General features: G+C 38.4%; 1 protein-coding gene across 3 annotated transcripts in view; it reads right to left on the minus strand.

Moving 5' to 3' along the window:
- Nucleotides 1–16,653, minus strand: part of AHCTF1 (AT-hook containing transcription factor 1) — a 53,388-nt gene that overhangs the window by 24,425 nt on the left and 12,310 nt on the right. For all 3 annotated transcript variants that reach the window (XM_080997594.1, XM_080997592.1, XM_080997593.1), the window contains exons 2-12: nucleotides 15,452–15,578; nucleotides 13,706–13,959; nucleotides 9,546–9,726; nucleotides 7,947–8,154; nucleotides 7,672–7,788; nucleotides 5,575–5,659; nucleotides 3,590–3,740; nucleotides 3,215–3,347; nucleotides 2,939–3,120; nucleotides 2,002–2,063; nucleotides 549–677 (exon numbers count right to left, since the gene is read on the minus strand). In XM_080997594.1, coding sequence (XP_080853720.1) covers nucleotides 549–677; nucleotides 2,002–2,063; nucleotides 2,939–3,120; nucleotides 3,215–3,347; nucleotides 3,590–3,740; nucleotides 5,575–5,659; nucleotides 7,672–7,788; nucleotides 7,947–8,154; nucleotides 9,546–9,726; nucleotides 13,706–13,959; nucleotides 15,452–15,572 — 1,623 coding nt within the window. In that variant the 5' untranslated portion in view covers nucleotides 15,573–15,578. The remainder of the gene's footprint in view (nucleotides 1–548; nucleotides 678–2,001; nucleotides 2,064–2,938; nucleotides 3,121–3,214; nucleotides 3,348–3,589; nucleotides 3,741–5,574; nucleotides 5,660–7,671; nucleotides 7,789–7,946; nucleotides 8,155–9,545; nucleotides 9,727–13,705; nucleotides 13,960–15,451; nucleotides 15,579–16,653) is intronic.

Below are 16,653 nucleotides of genomic sequence, written 5' to 3' on the forward strand. Positions count from 1 at the left end.
AATGGAGAAATCTGGAATCTGGAAATTAAGTGCTTCCCTCCATAACGTTTTGTGGCAGGGCCCCATTTATAAAGTTTTTATGCAGATGTTAAAGTCATGAATACTATATAATACAGTGGTACTTTGGGTTACATATGTTTCAGGTTACATATGCTTCAGGTTACATATGCTTCAGGTTACAGTACCTCGGGTTAAGAACTTTGCTTCAGGATGAGAACAGAAATCGTGCTCTGGCGGTGCAGCAGCAGCGGGAGGCCCCATAAGCTAAAGTGGTGCTTCAGGTTAAGAACAGTTTCAGGTTAAGAACGGACCTCCTGAACGAATTGAGTACTTAACCCGAGGTACCACTGTACTGGTCAGACAAGGATGTGCATCACCAAATGATCCAGACAGTCAATTAAAATGAGTCCTGAGTGCACACATTTAAGCCTACTTTCATGCATGCCTAGATCAGGAACAGTATCTGAATTTAACTAGATTTGGGTGTTTAAAAAGAGAGGCATTGTGAAAACACTACATTTTCTTTTCCGTATTTGTCATGGACACACCTGGCTCAGACTTGAAGGCTGTACATCGACAAATCTTGGAGAAAGCAAGCCAGCGACAAGACATCTGTTATAACTATCAGGAATGGCTTCATTTAAGGAACCACCAAATTTTTTTAAGAAATGCAATGTCTGTAAATAACAAAACACTATTTATTAAGACAGCAAAAATTAAGCTGTCAGCAGTAAACTGCAAAACACAAGTCATAAAAAAGATTAAACACTCCCTGCCAAAACAAAGGCTGATGAGTAGTAGTTATACTTATCACTTTTTCCTATAACCATAAAGGGAAGATTTATAGAATTCATTGTTTTCTTTCTGTGGATAGGAAGGCTAATAAGAATCTTGGAGCCAGGAACTTCTGTGGACTTTCTGTGTGTTACTGCTCTTGAGTACCATTTTGGCAGCACTCCATAGAGATTCATGGACATTTAATTGGTCCGTACTCAGGGTGTTGCTCACTGTTGAGCCTATGTACTACTGTTGTTAGAGATATACTGGATACAACTAGAACTACCTGGGGACTGGAATCCAAAGAACCTTGTGCATGCATGGAAAGCACTCTGAGTACACATAGACACAGGGTACTTGTTTTCTATTCCACCTACAACTTACATAAACTTTCACAGTGGAGGGTCTCCTTGAATAACCTTGAAAACCCTATTACGAAGCAGGACTGCTTGCCTCTTCTGCATAAAGCACTCTTATGCATTCTGTTATTCATCTACCCATCATCTTCCAGGGGCAGTGTGCAGAAGTATGAAAATTCACAAAACATATAAATACAGTACAGCATTTCTTTTTAAAAATTCGGGCTAAACACATAAAGCTAAACAACAAAAAGCAGTTTCAACTAAAATTCTATTTAAAATGCCTGGGCAAACAGGTCAGTCTTAAGTCATGAGCAGGCTGGTATGGAAAGAGGCACTCTCCTCAGGTGTCTGGGTCCCTATTTAGGGTTTTGAAGGTAAGGACCAGCCTTTAAATTGGACCCAGAGCTGAATAGGCAACCACTAAAATTCTTTCACAACAGGTATAATATGGCCCACCCTACCTGTACCAGCTGGATTTTTCCACTAACTAGTATCAACTGTGTATCTGGTCTTTAAGGGGAAGAAAAAAACCTGCCTGAATACCAGTTACTGAGAGATGAGAGCTACCTACATACACTGCCTTCTCACGATTCAGTTTCAGTTCACTGACCTTCATTCCAAGTCATTATTAAGTGCAGAATTGAATGCTTCTGATAAAAGTGTATAGTACGATCAGGTAATCACAATCTGACTTTTGATTGGGAAGGCCTTTGCTTGCTTTCGGTGAACATTCTCAGACACATTAGAATAAAACTGCCATGGTAGAACTTCTACCAAATGTTATATGCTGACGGCTGCCAAAATTAGCAAAAATGTGAACAGGAAAACATCATAATGAGAGCAACAGAGAATTAAAACTTACATCCTTTTGAAATCCTGTGCAAGTGACATGAACAACCCCAGTGTTCAGCAAACAAGTGGCATCTAAAGAATAGAGAATTTCATTAGATTATATTGCTACCAGCAACATTAAATAGGTATAATGCTCAATTAGCTGAAAGGTATGACAAGTTCCTTATTTGCTTCCTATTCTGAAAACTTCCAAGCTTTTCTCTAGATATGATTTATGACACCAATTGTGCAAGAGACCCAGAGCAATACAGATTAACTATTTTGTAGATAGATTTGTTAGAAATGTGCAGATGTGCTTGCAGCCTACATGCTGGGTGAGAGACTGAAAGGGTGTTGAACTTTGGAGCAGAAGTGCTCAACTACGTAAGGACCTCTGCTTATTATATGCAGAACAGAGGCAGGCACAGCTCATGTTCAGTAAGGCCCCTCCTTAAGTCTGATTGCATGTTCAACTATCTCACTTCTCCCATTTGCCTACATACAGACTACATGAATGCCTTTTCTAAAATAGTGCAGGGAAAGGTATAAAATACTAGTGCAGTTCACAATATGAAAAAAACATAAAAAGTTATACAGCCACTATATAGAAGAGTTCACTTTTTCCACCAATGATATTATTGGTAACAACCAATAAGTTCCCTGTGACACAAGAACAACCAATTCCATATGAAAGTGCAGCAATGTGTTGTTAGCTGGGTAAAGAACTGGATTTTTCTACCTTAAAAATACCAAAAACGAAATGAAGAAAAAATGCTTTCCCCTCAAACTGACATTTGGACCGCCTGCAATAGAGCAAGGGCTGTGCATTTTTTGCCTAACAAATCATCTAGACATTCCCTTCAAGCAGTAGCAGTCCTAAATGCTAGAAATGATACACAGAATACAAATTTCATCTTTGAATGTCTTACTGAACATGTTCCTGTAGAAGTAATTGATGGTACACATACCAAAGTTGTAGGTGCTTGGGTTAAAAAATTGTTCAGGTGGAGGATACGAAGGAGGTACACCACGACTTAAGCTTCGCTCATGTACCAAGACATCCAGAATGTGATGTGGAGAAGTCATGCTCACTACAGCATCCAGGGACCATAATGCAAAATAGGGGCAATTGTGTAGAAATTCCCCAGGCCTTGAGAAAGCAGACCAAAAAAATAGTTAGACAAGCTGTTAACATACTAGATATTATTTCTGAAAATCTATGAAGAGAAGCTGCCATTTCTTACCTTAATGAATCTGGCATTTGAGCATGATACCAGCGATTTATGTCAAATATACCTAAATAGGTAGATGGATTGCCTTGACCATATGTGTTTACTTGCCAGCTGAAGATTGATACACTTGTATCAGGTGATATGACTAGGAGGAAGAAAGAGATGGTACTGCTATAAAAGTGGTGGAAGCTACCAATTACACAAATACATCTGAAGAGCAGCAGTTCAGAAACCTTTACTTTATCATTATTTGTTGATACAGCACTGAAATTATTAACCAAAATGTTATTTATCACAGAATACTCAATGAAGAATTAGGAGGTTTTTACACAGCATGTTCTCATTCTTAGTTCTAATGGTAAGTTTTTTAATACTTGCTGTACCAACCTTCATTAATACCATCTTCTCTGTCAACATGGCTTCGAAATTTCTCTACTGTTTGACAACCGATCAATTTGGTGTTGCTAGTCTGCCCTCTTAAAGAGAAAACTCCACCTGTGAGGTCTAGGCTGTACCTTTCTTCACAGTATTCTAAACCCTGAGGGGGAGGGAAGTAATCACATTAAGACAATGTGCAGTCTACAGGTTAGCAAGATATTAAGAAATTCTGCTTTAATAAAAAAGGAATGCTTAAAATTAATATCCCAATTATGACACAGAAGAGTGAGGGTAATATAAGGTAAAGTGCACAAAAAGGAGGGAATGACTGATGCCAGTAGCAGTCTTTTTGCTTCGGTTATACATGTTGACAATTTTCACATTTTTTGAAAGGATGTCAAAGACAAAACTGGTTCCACCAAGCACAAGAAGCATATTTAATTATGAGAATAGCCTGCAGGAGCATTTCAACAATGAAAAAGTTATCCAGGAAAGCTATCCTATGTGGGTATTTTAAATAAAAAGTTGATGTTCAGAGTTGCTTTAGGGACAAAAATATCCTGTCTCAGAAAGTGGAGCTCTGTTTGTATAAGTTCTCATATCCTGTAAAACATACCTGTTATAATAAAGGTACACACTGCAGCATTCCATGAAATAGAAACAGTTTGTGACAGCCAATATTAGTCATTCAGAATCCACCCACTGAAATAAATAGTGTCTATTCCTAGTATTCCTAGTATGAACAACACCGGAATTTCACTCAGTGAAATTTGCTATATATTCTTATAAGTATCAAGTCTGAAGCAATACTTAATCAAAGTTAGACCTTTCTGTGAGGTTTCAACAGACCATATGAATTCATGTCAATTTGTTAGGCAAACTGTGCTTGAGCTGTAGTATATGAATATAACAGTATTATGTTTAAATTAAAGCAATATTAAAAGATGCAAACCCAAGAAAAAAATCACTTTATAATGACAGGATGTCGAAGCACATGACAAACTAGGAAGCATCTGAGGAATTAAGCCCGGGGGAAGAAATAAAACACAAGCATGAAAGTTCTTTTTAAGCTAGCCAGAACGCTTGGGGCACTGTTAAAAAACAAAACTCAGAACTCATACAATCAGTGAGTGACAGGCAATAAAAATACCTGCTCAAAACACAAGTAGATAAATCCAGGAATTTGTTTTGGCTTTTTATGACAGTACCTGAGCCTCAAACAAATTAGAATAGAAGTAATGACTTTTGAATGCAGGACAAGTTGATCATTTATATGAAGCATTGTTACAGACAATTCAAATCACTATAAAGAGATCACTGAAACTGCTTCCACGTGTTTGTTCTTCACGGGTGCCTCAAGTCTGGAAGCTGTTCACCAAAAGAAAAGTCTTTGGCTAGTGCCATGAGCTTCATTTCATGTAGTCTAACTGACTACATAAACCTTCAGGTAGTATCCTAAGGATTATTTTCCACATATTTGGCTTCTTATAGATTCAATGCCAGGAGCACTGACAATGGGTGGCAGGAAAGAAAGCTAATTTACACCTATTTTAAAGCCAATTGCATTATATTATTGTGCATACAAGTTTGATTTTATCATTTCATTTTTTAAGAATGCAAACTCAGTGATACAAGCACACTCCAGATTTGTTAATTGGATTAATAAAGAGCAAATGTAGTGAACATTTAAGAATTAAAAGCTGAGGAAATGTCTTCTGAAACACACATCTCTCTCTCTCTCTCTCTCTCTGAAACTAAACTGATTACATCAATTTTATCAGTGCCATTAGGACATCTCTACATATTTGTACATCTGTAGTACAGTAATAAATACTATCTAATCTCTGAGATGAATGGAGTAAAATCTTAAAATCTAAAGTATTCCCTATTAGCAAGATTACAGGTGGACTACATATTTAGAACCCAGTTGTAGTTTTAGAGAACACCAGTTCAAGTAAAGCAGTATTGAATTTTAGTATATACAAATACTTTACCTCATACATGATTTGTCCTGATGCCAAACGCCTTCTGTCACTGAAAGCCAACTGCAGTAGATGTAAACTAACAATATCCCCTTCACTAGAAAGAAACAAGTTAAGAGTTTAGTATAAAACCTAGGCACCTTTGTTATTTGTCAGGTAGTACTACTTAATATAGTTACTATAGAATATTTTAAAACACAGCTGCTATATAATAAATACTTCTTAATGTTATGCTTTAAACCAGAAGAAATGCCATGTCTCTGACCAGAAAAACTTCTGAAAAACTTTGTTATGCAACTGTAGCAAAGAGAACTCTGATTAGACAAATTTTAAAAGTCCTCTAAAACAACCTGCAGTTTAAATGGAGTAGAGGTAATTGGATAGTGGTTTAGTACAGAGGTAGAAACAACAGCAAGTCTACAGACACCTCTTTAAAGCAACAGAACCATTTGCAAGCAAGTTATTAAACTAAGTATTGTTATGTAACCAACTAAGTACTGTTATATAACCATAACCAACCTGAAAATAAACCTTTTTTTATCACAGTAAACTTTAGTAAGCTTTAACAGAATTTGTTTGCTCGTGACATGCCTATATTGGCATGGCCTCTGTGACATGTGCATAGAAATAGTCCTGTCTAATCTGTACGGACATTTCGTTAATCACAGAGATTCATTCCACTGAACTGATGGAAAACCCTTGCATGCAAGAGAGATCTGCAGGCACTTTTACATCCCCATAGCAATCAAGAATCAGGCATATTATCACTGGAACACTTAAAATCTAAAATAGTGCCTAAAACATTCCACAAAGACTGTAGTGTTCTATTTGTAACAAATCCAACTTTCCTAGTATACAGGTTCTCAGTAACTATGATGAATCATTCTTTATTAAATGCTTCTAAATATTTTCTGCAAGATTCACAGATATAGCTAAACATTTTAAATCCAGTTTCTAAAATAATTATTCCTTTCAATCACCATCAAATTATTTTATCATATTTCACAGGCAGAAGTCAAACAAATGAATCTTACCATGGAAGTTCCCTAGCTTTTCTTACCAAGACCTTAATTCTGGACTTGTATTTCAATTTACTTCTGCTTTGAAAATAGTTATTACAGAACATGGGTGGGGAACAGAGACCTGTGGGGCTGGCTACAACCCCTGAAGCCATACAAATGTTTTTTTCAAGCCTACCTGTGACATGGGGGTCTATCTCATAGCTAGGGGTGGGTTTAACCCCTCTGTGTACTGTGACCACCTGGCAAAAACAGCCCCCAATACTGCAACTAACTTTGAAAACAGCTTTTTACTGGTGCAAATGGAAAGGTTAACTCTTCCCTTTCCTGCTGTAGTCTCCATAAAGACCATCCCACTTTTTAAAAGCTTGGAGAAGGAAGCAGTGAGAATCTGTACTGTGTGAGCTCTTGATTGCAGGAGAGTGAGATTATCACACCCACTCTTATTTTGGCCTCTGTTACTGTTGGCAAGACGGGACACGGGTGGTGCTGTGGGTAAATCCTCAGTTCCTAGGACTTGCCGATCGTATGGTCGGCGGTTCGAATCCCCGCGGCGGGGTGAGCTCCCGTCGTTCGGTCCCAGCTCCTGCCCACCTAGCAGTTCAAAAGCACTCTTAAGTGCAAGTAGATAAATAGGTACCGCTTTATAGCGGGAAGGTAAACAGCGTTTCCGTGTGCTGCGCTGGTGCTGGCTTGCCAGAGCAGCCTCGTCACGCTGGCCACGTGACCCGGAAGTGTCTTTGGACGGCGCCGGCTCATGGCCTCTAGAGCGAGATGAGCACACAACCCTAAAGTCGGACACGACTGGCCCGTACGGGCAGGGGTACCTTTTTACTGTTGGCAAGCAGCCCCCCAGATGGTTGGGTCAAGAGACAATGCAGCTCTCAAGCATTAAAAGTTCCTTACACTTGCTACAGAAGGCTTTGGTAAATGATTTCATTCTGACCAGAAGATTAGGTACTAGAACGTAGAACAAGATTGACCGTGCAGGAATAAGCAAAACCATGCAAGCAAAACAAGTTAAGACAATTTATTATCTTGACAATAGCCAGCTACTATTTTCTAAATTTGTCAGTATGCCTATACCTACCTTTCTTGTGTTGACTGAACAGCCCACAAGTAACAACAATTGCGAGGATCATTTTCAGGTTCTTGAAAAGTAACAGTGTACACAGGAATTCTACCGCCTTCTAACTGGGAGTGGTATCTAAATGGGTAGAGGAGAAAGGTAGGTGGATAAAACTGTGTAAATCCGTAGATTGTTGTGCATTTAGTAATTTAACCACTTTTTGTTTTGTATTGAATATGCATCTAACTGATGTACTTTATTCCATAATCCAATACTTTTCAGATACATATACTCACTCTTTCTTCAGACTTTTCATATTCCACAGTGAGAGATATCCATCAGAAAACCCCACAACTAACTGGTTGCTCCTGTGTATGTATGAAAGAGTAGTCACAGGAGTTCCTGATGGGTTCAATAACTGGAAACAAAGATGGCGACCTTTTCTTGTTATAGCTTCCCTTATTTGGGGGATTTCAGGAGGGATTCCAGTGATGACTTCTAGATCTGTATATGAAAGTATGCAACACAAACACAAAGCCATGCTTTAAAGTAGCTAGCCTTTAAAATGTTGGTTCAAAGTGTCAAGCAGCCACTACACAGTTCAATTGAGGAATGTACATGTAAAAAGTTTCTTATCCCATTAGTTTTCATTCTTACTGTATTATTTATTTTGTTTTTCATTTGGCAGAACTGCATTTATTCATTAGTTCATTTGTTTTTCCATATATTTCAAATTGAAGATCCAGCCATTATTATATATAGTCTAACTCTGGATGCACACCTCTAGTTAGTTTTTCTTAATATACGGTCAGTTTTTGATAATTTGTCACATCAATCAATACACTGTTTCCTACTCCAATATCTGAATAAGCACATACCACAAACTGAAGGTTCACAATATAACTATCCCAAAATAAACTTTGTCCTTTTAGCTAGGTTCTTGAAAAAACAAGGAGGTCACTGTATTGTGTCCCCTAATTTTGGCAGAGGTTTCAGCAGCAGCAAAAAGTGTTTTGCTTAGTAAGCCAAACAAAATTTGTGGCAACTCCTCCCCATGAATGCAAAAGAAGATTCCCAGGTGCTTTCAGTGCCAACAAAGGTTATACATGCTTTAGATGAACTTCAAGTCAGTTGTAGTCTGACTTGACTATTCTACTGCAGACAAAACTGAAAGCCTAAATCCATTCGTCCAAACATCCAGCCTAGAGAACTGATACAGTGAACCTACTGTTCTGCCCCACCATCTATGGCAACTACAGTGAAATTACCAAAACCTCAGGTTTTCTATAGCCCAAAAGGATATGCACTTTATAGGTTGACAGATCAAAGCCAGCCATCCTATTGTAGATCAGCAGAGACTGAACTCTAGCAATACAGGCATACTGTACTTCCTAGCCCACTTATCACTGGAAGTTGTATTTACTAAAATATGTGAAATGGCACACACATTGTGATCAGATGCTAAGGCATGGTATGTTTTAACCATTATTTAAGCAATCCAAAAGTCATCTCACATATTAAAAAACTAGTCATGTATTGCTTCTCCAAAGCTTGGCTCCCCCCACCCCCAGTGTCTCTGCAGCTTGGCAAACATCTGGAGCAAGATCGCCAAACAAATGAAAGTTAAGCAAGATTGCTGGATCTGGATATTATACAAAATTATGGTTTAAATAATTCATGGTTTGCAAGCCAACAACAAAACATAACTTAACATCACAATCTGGTGCCAGAAAACCGACTATATTTAGATTGATTGGCTGAATTCGGACATTCAAAGTAACTGCTTTGGCTGGACATACCATGGATTGTGTGAAAATCAGGTCACTATCTAGGAAACTTAACTCTTGTTTTTCAATAATCAAGCAATATTACAAGGAAATATTAATTGAATTTACCAGATGCCTCTATTTCATTCTGGCTACATGATAAGTCATCCAGACATAGATCAATCAGGAGGACATGCCCAACATCTGTAACCACAGCAGCCACACCGAACAGCCACCTGAGACTCTGGTGCAAGTGCTGCGTTGTCAAGCTGGCTCCTCCATGGTTAATTATGGGTTCAATGGCAGTAACCTAGGAAAAAACTGAGTATTACTTAAGATATTTGACAAATTGCAAGGTAAGCAACATGAATTCCATTTAGTTTTTGTATTTAGTCCAGCTCTACTACCCAGCATTGCAATCCCAGGTATAAGGATTTGGTCATGGCTCCATCCATATTTGGCATTCCCAGAATTATTAAGTTTATTTCCCCTCCCCCTATTTTATTACATTTATACCCCACCTTTCCTCCAAGGAGTTCAAGGCAGCGAACATGGTTCTTGCTCTCCCAATTTTATTCCCACAACCACCCTGTGCTGAGAGACAGTGATTGGTCGAAGGTCACCCAGTGAGCTTCATGACCAACCAGGGATCTGAAACCTGGCCTCCCAGGTCCTAGTCTAACACCCTAACCACTACACTACACTACACTGGCTCTTTTTGTTATTCATACTAAGGATTTTTGCCCAGTAACTGGGTATTATTGAATTGTTCCATCTCTCATGTCAAGCAGGGGATGCAACTTCAGCCACAGATACATTAATAAGTCCTGGAAAACAATTTAAATAAGTTTTTTAGTTTTTCAATAAAAATGTGTTATTGGTCAGGTAAGTAGTTATATTAAGTACTAAATTTTTAAAAGCTTTTAACTCTGGCCAACTTTTAAAAGGTATTCGTGCTATGAGACTATTTTACCATCCTAGGTTATTGTCTGAACTATTATATGCACCTTTTCAGTTAGCAGAAGAAAAGCTGTCTTCAAAGGAAAGAAAGTTTTCCTGAGTTCCAAATAATTTTTGAAGCTAATGAGATTTGATGCACTGTTAAAACACAAGCCATTGTGCTACAGAGAACTCTTTTTGGACAGAACACAATTGCTCATTGAAATGCCTCACAAATTCAACACTATCTGGACTCTGCTTGTCTTTGAAGACCTGAATTAACCCCCCTCCCTTAAAAAATAAAGGCTTCCTGATGATGGAGCACAGAACTCTGCATAAAAGCTTGGACATTTCTTCACAGAAACATTTCTATTTAAAAGCCTTTACACACAACTGCTGCTTTAAAAGATAAAACCAAGGAACATAAATGACCAGAATAAACATTTTTACACTTGTGAGAACTGTAGCCTTTATTCTATTTTATTAAGATTATTCAGAGGCCCTCAAGTGGGATTAAGACCGTGTCTCTGGCTCATTGTAGAAAAAGTGCAGAGATCTCATATTTGAAAGTAAGATCTCCATGTCCTTGCATGCAAGATCCCATCCCAACAAAACACTATTTGAGAATTACTTGGATTCAGGCGAGAACATTATACAGCCACAAAGAAAATGTATCCTCAAAGTAATACTGACCTATTATTTAAGGTTATTCAGCAGAAAAGTACATTTCATACTCACTGGTGTTCTCCAGCATTTTAAGACCTGACAAATGCTGGAGATATGACAGATTTCAAGTGACAGCAGCAAGCACTAGAAACGGATTCTTTTAGGATATTGAGTAGATCAGGTCATTATAAAATATTGCAGCCCACTGAACCATGCATTAAGAGTATAATTAGAGTCACAGAATGATGATGACACAAATGCTTAGGATCAAGCAAAAAGTCTGAAAATTATTATTGACAAAGAATATAGCTAAAATTCTGAGCACTCGGGCCTAGAGATTGCCGCCAAAAGATATTTACTTCCATTCCACAAGAAGGTTAAAACAGGTTACTGTAATCAATAAATTTACAAGTTTCCACTCTGACTTTATCAATTCTTCCCAAGCCTCAAATCAAAAATCGTTGGATGTGCCTGGAGATAAGAATTCACCCCATTTGACTATTTGGCTTCATATTTTTAAAACCTCTCTGAATACTCTTTATTAACACCTTCCCAGTCCTTAAATTTATACTGATTTCCTTCAACATACATTTGAATAATGAGCTTAAAAGAAATTTGCTCCAGAAAAATCTCGAAAGAACTTTGATATGCCACTCAAAGTATGGCTTGCAGTTCAGAGAATTCAGGAGAAATCACAAACAAAATTCATGTAATATCAAAATGAAGCACGGCACATTTTTGCAGATTAGAGATACACAACCATGACTCTCTTGTAAGTGGCTGTGGAAATGGAAAATACCATGTGCCTGCAGATGTTTGCTTACTATCTGCAACGGGAAGTTCCAGGCTCCAAGCCTTCAGCATCAACACTATGGACACAACTGACCTAAATATATTTGTTCTAGAAGCTCAAGAGCCAAGAATGCCAAATATTTTATGATCAGGTTTAATACAAATTTGGACTGCAGATGACCAAATATACACCAGAGAACAGCTCACCATTTGAATTTTGTTTTCCATTGCCATACGTTAATGCTTCTCAGCTCATAAATTTTTACTTTGGTCTCTGAACCCAAATATTATCTAAACTAAGTATATAGAAAACAGTGCATATAAGATATTTTACCTGTGGCATAAGTTAAGAGAACATTGCTTATGCAGGTAATCCCAAACCCAGGGCAATAGACAGCATTCTCATTTTGAACAGGCCATGCAAATAAAGCAATGCAGTACCAAGGATATACTGGGTTGCATCCAACCTAGTACAACTATGAGGAAGTCTCATGCTCGGGAATTTTTCAATGCCTATCCACACCGCAAAGCAGCGTCCCAAAGAACCTCTCCTTAGGGAAAGCATGAGAGTTGCTATGAACTTAGGAAGTTCCTTAATACAAAGTAATACAAAGCATCCAAACAGTTTAGTATTGCCTATGCTGACTGGAAGCAACACCCCAGGGTTTCAGACAGGGTTATCTCCAATCCTATCTGGACATGTCAAGAGAATGAACCTGGGACCTTCTGCATCCAAAGCAGATGCTATACTACTGAGCTACAGTTCTTCCTTTAGAAGATGGGAGAATCACCCCCAATTCAAGTATAAGGCTGTGTTCCATTCTGGGTGATTCTTTCCTCCTCCAGCAGTCCCCACAACCCATTCCATGTTTTTGCAGATAGCCCCCCTGACCATAAGTACAGTCTTTTCAGGGTCTACAATGGAATGTAGCAGCAGCAATGGGAAATAATTCCCAAGCGTGACAGATTGCTGTGCTGACATCAGAATGGATGCAACTCACTATTCTGACAATACTACTGTTGATAGGCAAAAAAGAAGCAAGGAACACTCCAGATACCGGAAATAGTTTATCATATGCCCAATGCTTTTCATAAAACTCCTTTAGGGGCATGTTTTTAACATTTCTCACATCCAAGATATGTGATATAACTCTTGTTCACTGAGAATTGTTGTTAAAAATGTGACCACAAGGAAGGAATTTTCCAAAGTACAATGATCTTAAAATAAGCTACAGTTCTACTAACTTCTTCCTCTTTTTTGTGTTTATCAGTTGTGCCATCCCAGTTTTCAATATGATTGATAGGTAATCGGAAAGTTAGAGCGGCAGAAAATAAACCCAAAACAAATCTGAACTCTTTCCAACTGACTGAAAAATAAGTTCAAGATGCCAAAGTGGCAAATGGTTGGCTTCACACACAAAAGCACTTTTGTCTTCTGTGAAGAGAACATACAGCAGAGAATGCCCATCAATACAAAGATCCCAGGAGTGTCCACACACTTTTTAACAACATTTTTGCCTCCCTACTTCTGCAAAGCACCTGCCTCCTCTTATTTCATCTGCCTCAAAACTATGTTCCACCAAGAGCTGCATTTCCAGTTTCACTAAGCACTTGGCCTGCTTAATGTCCTCATCCTTGGTACTACTACACTCATGCAATTGATTTCACAAATCCTATTAAAGGATCTTAAACTGCCTTTCACTTGCTGAGAAAAGGGGGAGTTTGTCTAATCACTGTGAAGATAAGACCTGGATTTCAGTTTTAAAGGGTATCACTAATATGTAAGGGAGAATTTGGTTTGATGCCAACAGCAAGAAATAAAATATAAATAATATCTAAAGTATACAACAAAGCAAAACTCTTGATTTTTATATTTAAAGCCATGTATGTACCCTTCCAGGAAGAACAACTGCTTTGACAACTCTTGATATTCCAAGGTCATACAAACACAGAACACTCCCTTCTGCTTCTTCCAAGCCAATTAGTAGTCCAGTTCTTTTTTGCCAGGAAAACTCTTTCACTGCAAGGATAGTGGGAGGCTGTTCAGTCACTCCACTAAAATGGTATGCAGACAGCCGTTCTCCAGTGACTGGGTTTACTACCTCAAGCTGAGGCCCACAAGCCAAGCAGGCCAGTCCACTTCGTCCTAGAAAAAAACAGAAGAAATATACATAAGTAACAGGAAAAATGTGGAGGCATTATTGTAAACCTACGATCTGGAAAGAAGGGCTGTAGAAGAAAATTATCTTTCCTAATAAACATAGTGAAAAATAATGCATACATTGCATCTGCGGATGAAAGGTATATACAATTTATTATTATTATTATTATTATTATTATTATTATGCATCTTTGTATAGATATATAGATATAGATATAGATATATATAGCTATTCAAATGTTTTTTGATACATGTTCCTGAATAACACAAGAAACTGTAATACAAGCATACCTAGCCAGTTTCCATCTTACTACCTATGACAGCATTTCCAAAGAGTTGGGACACTCTGCAGAGAAACATCCATGCATATTTACAAAAATATATGCAACACTGCACACAAGCACAGTTGCTTCCCAGGGGACCACTGTACTAGCCCTGAAGTTAAAGAGGACAATGGGACTAAAAATAAGAAAGGGGCCAAATTACAAGCAAAAACTTAGAAACAAATGTCTTTTGCCTGGACACAAAAACTCAGTTCCATGCTTATATTGACTCAGGTATATGGGAAACACAATGCCAATGAATATTAAAGGGGAGAAAATGAGTTCTGATTCTAGATCTACTCCTGGCAAGTGCATATACTTTCAGTCAATGAAAACCCTTCATACTGAAAACTTCAGTGAACAGCCAAGCCGCCTTAACTACAGTTTATCTCTTCTGAGGTACAATATGGATTTTTCTGAAGATTACTGCATTTAACATCTCAGTCGGGAGAGCATGAGACTCGTGGGTTTGAGCCCCACATTGGGCAAAAGATTCCTGCATTGCAGGAAACTTGTCACCTTAAGATGAACCAATGCAAATAATCCAGGATAGGAGTGGTTTGTTCTCCTCTTCACATGAGTTTGGTTTGTTTGGTTGCTGCACTCTGTATTAGCTGAAGCTTCCAATGTTCAACAGCAGGCCAAGACTGGACATTTTATAGAAACTAATGAGAAGTTACTGTCGCATGTGTTATATATGAAAGGAAATCAGCTGGTGCATCTACCCAAGCTAGTAAAAAAGTGTCCCTTAGCCCATTGCTACCACCTAGGAATCTAGCATCAGAGCAGGACAAAATTGCTGTTCCAAGCAGTGTATTTCTCTCTTCATGGGCATCATGACCCTGCTGTGAATGGGCAATATCTAACAACCATTAGCAACTCCATCCTGGCAGAATTTAGCTTCAGTGTCTATGAAGACAGAACTGCTGCAACATTAAATTCAGTTCCTGCATTTGGACTCACACTGATGACCAACTGCTCAGTGTCTTCATTGTGGGTTCTGATAAACTGTTCCCTACATGGACCCAATTTGTTTTCCCCAGTCAAGGGCATTCTTCTTTGCTCTAGTGATCATATTACTGACTATGCATTTATACATTAGAACATACATTTAATGTTCCTAACAGATAAGAAATGAATTCTCAAAGTTTTACCTCCAGTGAATTTCCCATGAAGTACCGAATCTATCATTATTTCATCTTCCCCAAGAGCTTGTATAGTCACTTCTGGAAATTGCAGCAGGCTGCTGGTTACGTGAGCTGTTAGGTCTCGCATGCTTCACTGTAGAGACACAATAGGAAGTTTATTCAGCAAGCAGACTGTTCCAGTAAGTTATTACAGCTACTACAATACTCATGGTCTAAGGGAACTCAAATTCTGCAGTCAAAATAATTGCTTTTTCTGCGTAATTTACTCCTTTTCAATTATCCTTATCTGTAAATACCAGAATTTTCTAGCAAAGCCTAGAGGAAGTAAAGGATATTAATCATAGGGGATAACCAATGTTACTCACACTCAGAGGAGACCCACTGAAATCAAATGATTTAACTGACTTAGCATTAGATATCACCCTTAACTTTAGAAGATGGTAATCTGCAGGGATTACAGATGAGAGTCAATAGTAATGGATCTATACCTGATTCCAAAGTATATCTTATGTAACAAACACATTTCCCACAAATTGTAAACTTTCATCGGTAGCCAAGAATCAAGTTTATTAATCACTAGTATTACTAAGGTTCATTAAAATAAATGTCAACAGCTTCAATATGTCATTGCCTATGCCGAACACTGAATGTGTAAGACACACAGGTAGCACACACAACCTTAAAAAGGTAAAGGTAAAGGACCCCTGACAGTTAAGTTCAGTCGCAGACGACTCTGGAGTTGCGGCGCTCATCTCACTTTACAGGCCAAGGGAGCTGGTGTTTGTCCGCAGACAGTTTTTCCGGGTCATGTGGCCAACATGACTAAGCCACTACTGGCAAAACCAGAGCAGCACACAGAAACGCCATTTACCTTCCCGCCGGAGCGGTACCTATTTATCTACTTGCACTTTTTGGTGTGCTTTCGAACTGCTAGGTTGACAGGAGCTGAGATTTAGCAACAGGAGCTCACCCCATCGTGGCGATTCAAACCGCCGACCTTCTGATCGGCAAGCCCAAAAGGCTCAGTGGTTTAGACCCTAGCACCACCCGCGTCCCTTACTGATACTGATTTGGGAGGAGGGAAAAGATGGGGAAACTAGAGCAAGAACAACAATTAAGATGGTTTCCCACCGCTTTTTATAACCACAGGGGGTTTTTTAAATACCATTTTGACTTGCAAAGTTACAGCAAGAAACAAAGTAAGCTGG

The sequence above is a fragment of the Podarcis pityusensis genome, assembly GCF_964106645.2.
Source record: "Podarcis pityusensis genome assembly, chromosome: 3".
NCBI classification, from domain to species: Eukaryota; Metazoa; Chordata; class Lepidosauria; order Squamata; family Lacertidae; genus Podarcis; species Podarcis pityusensis.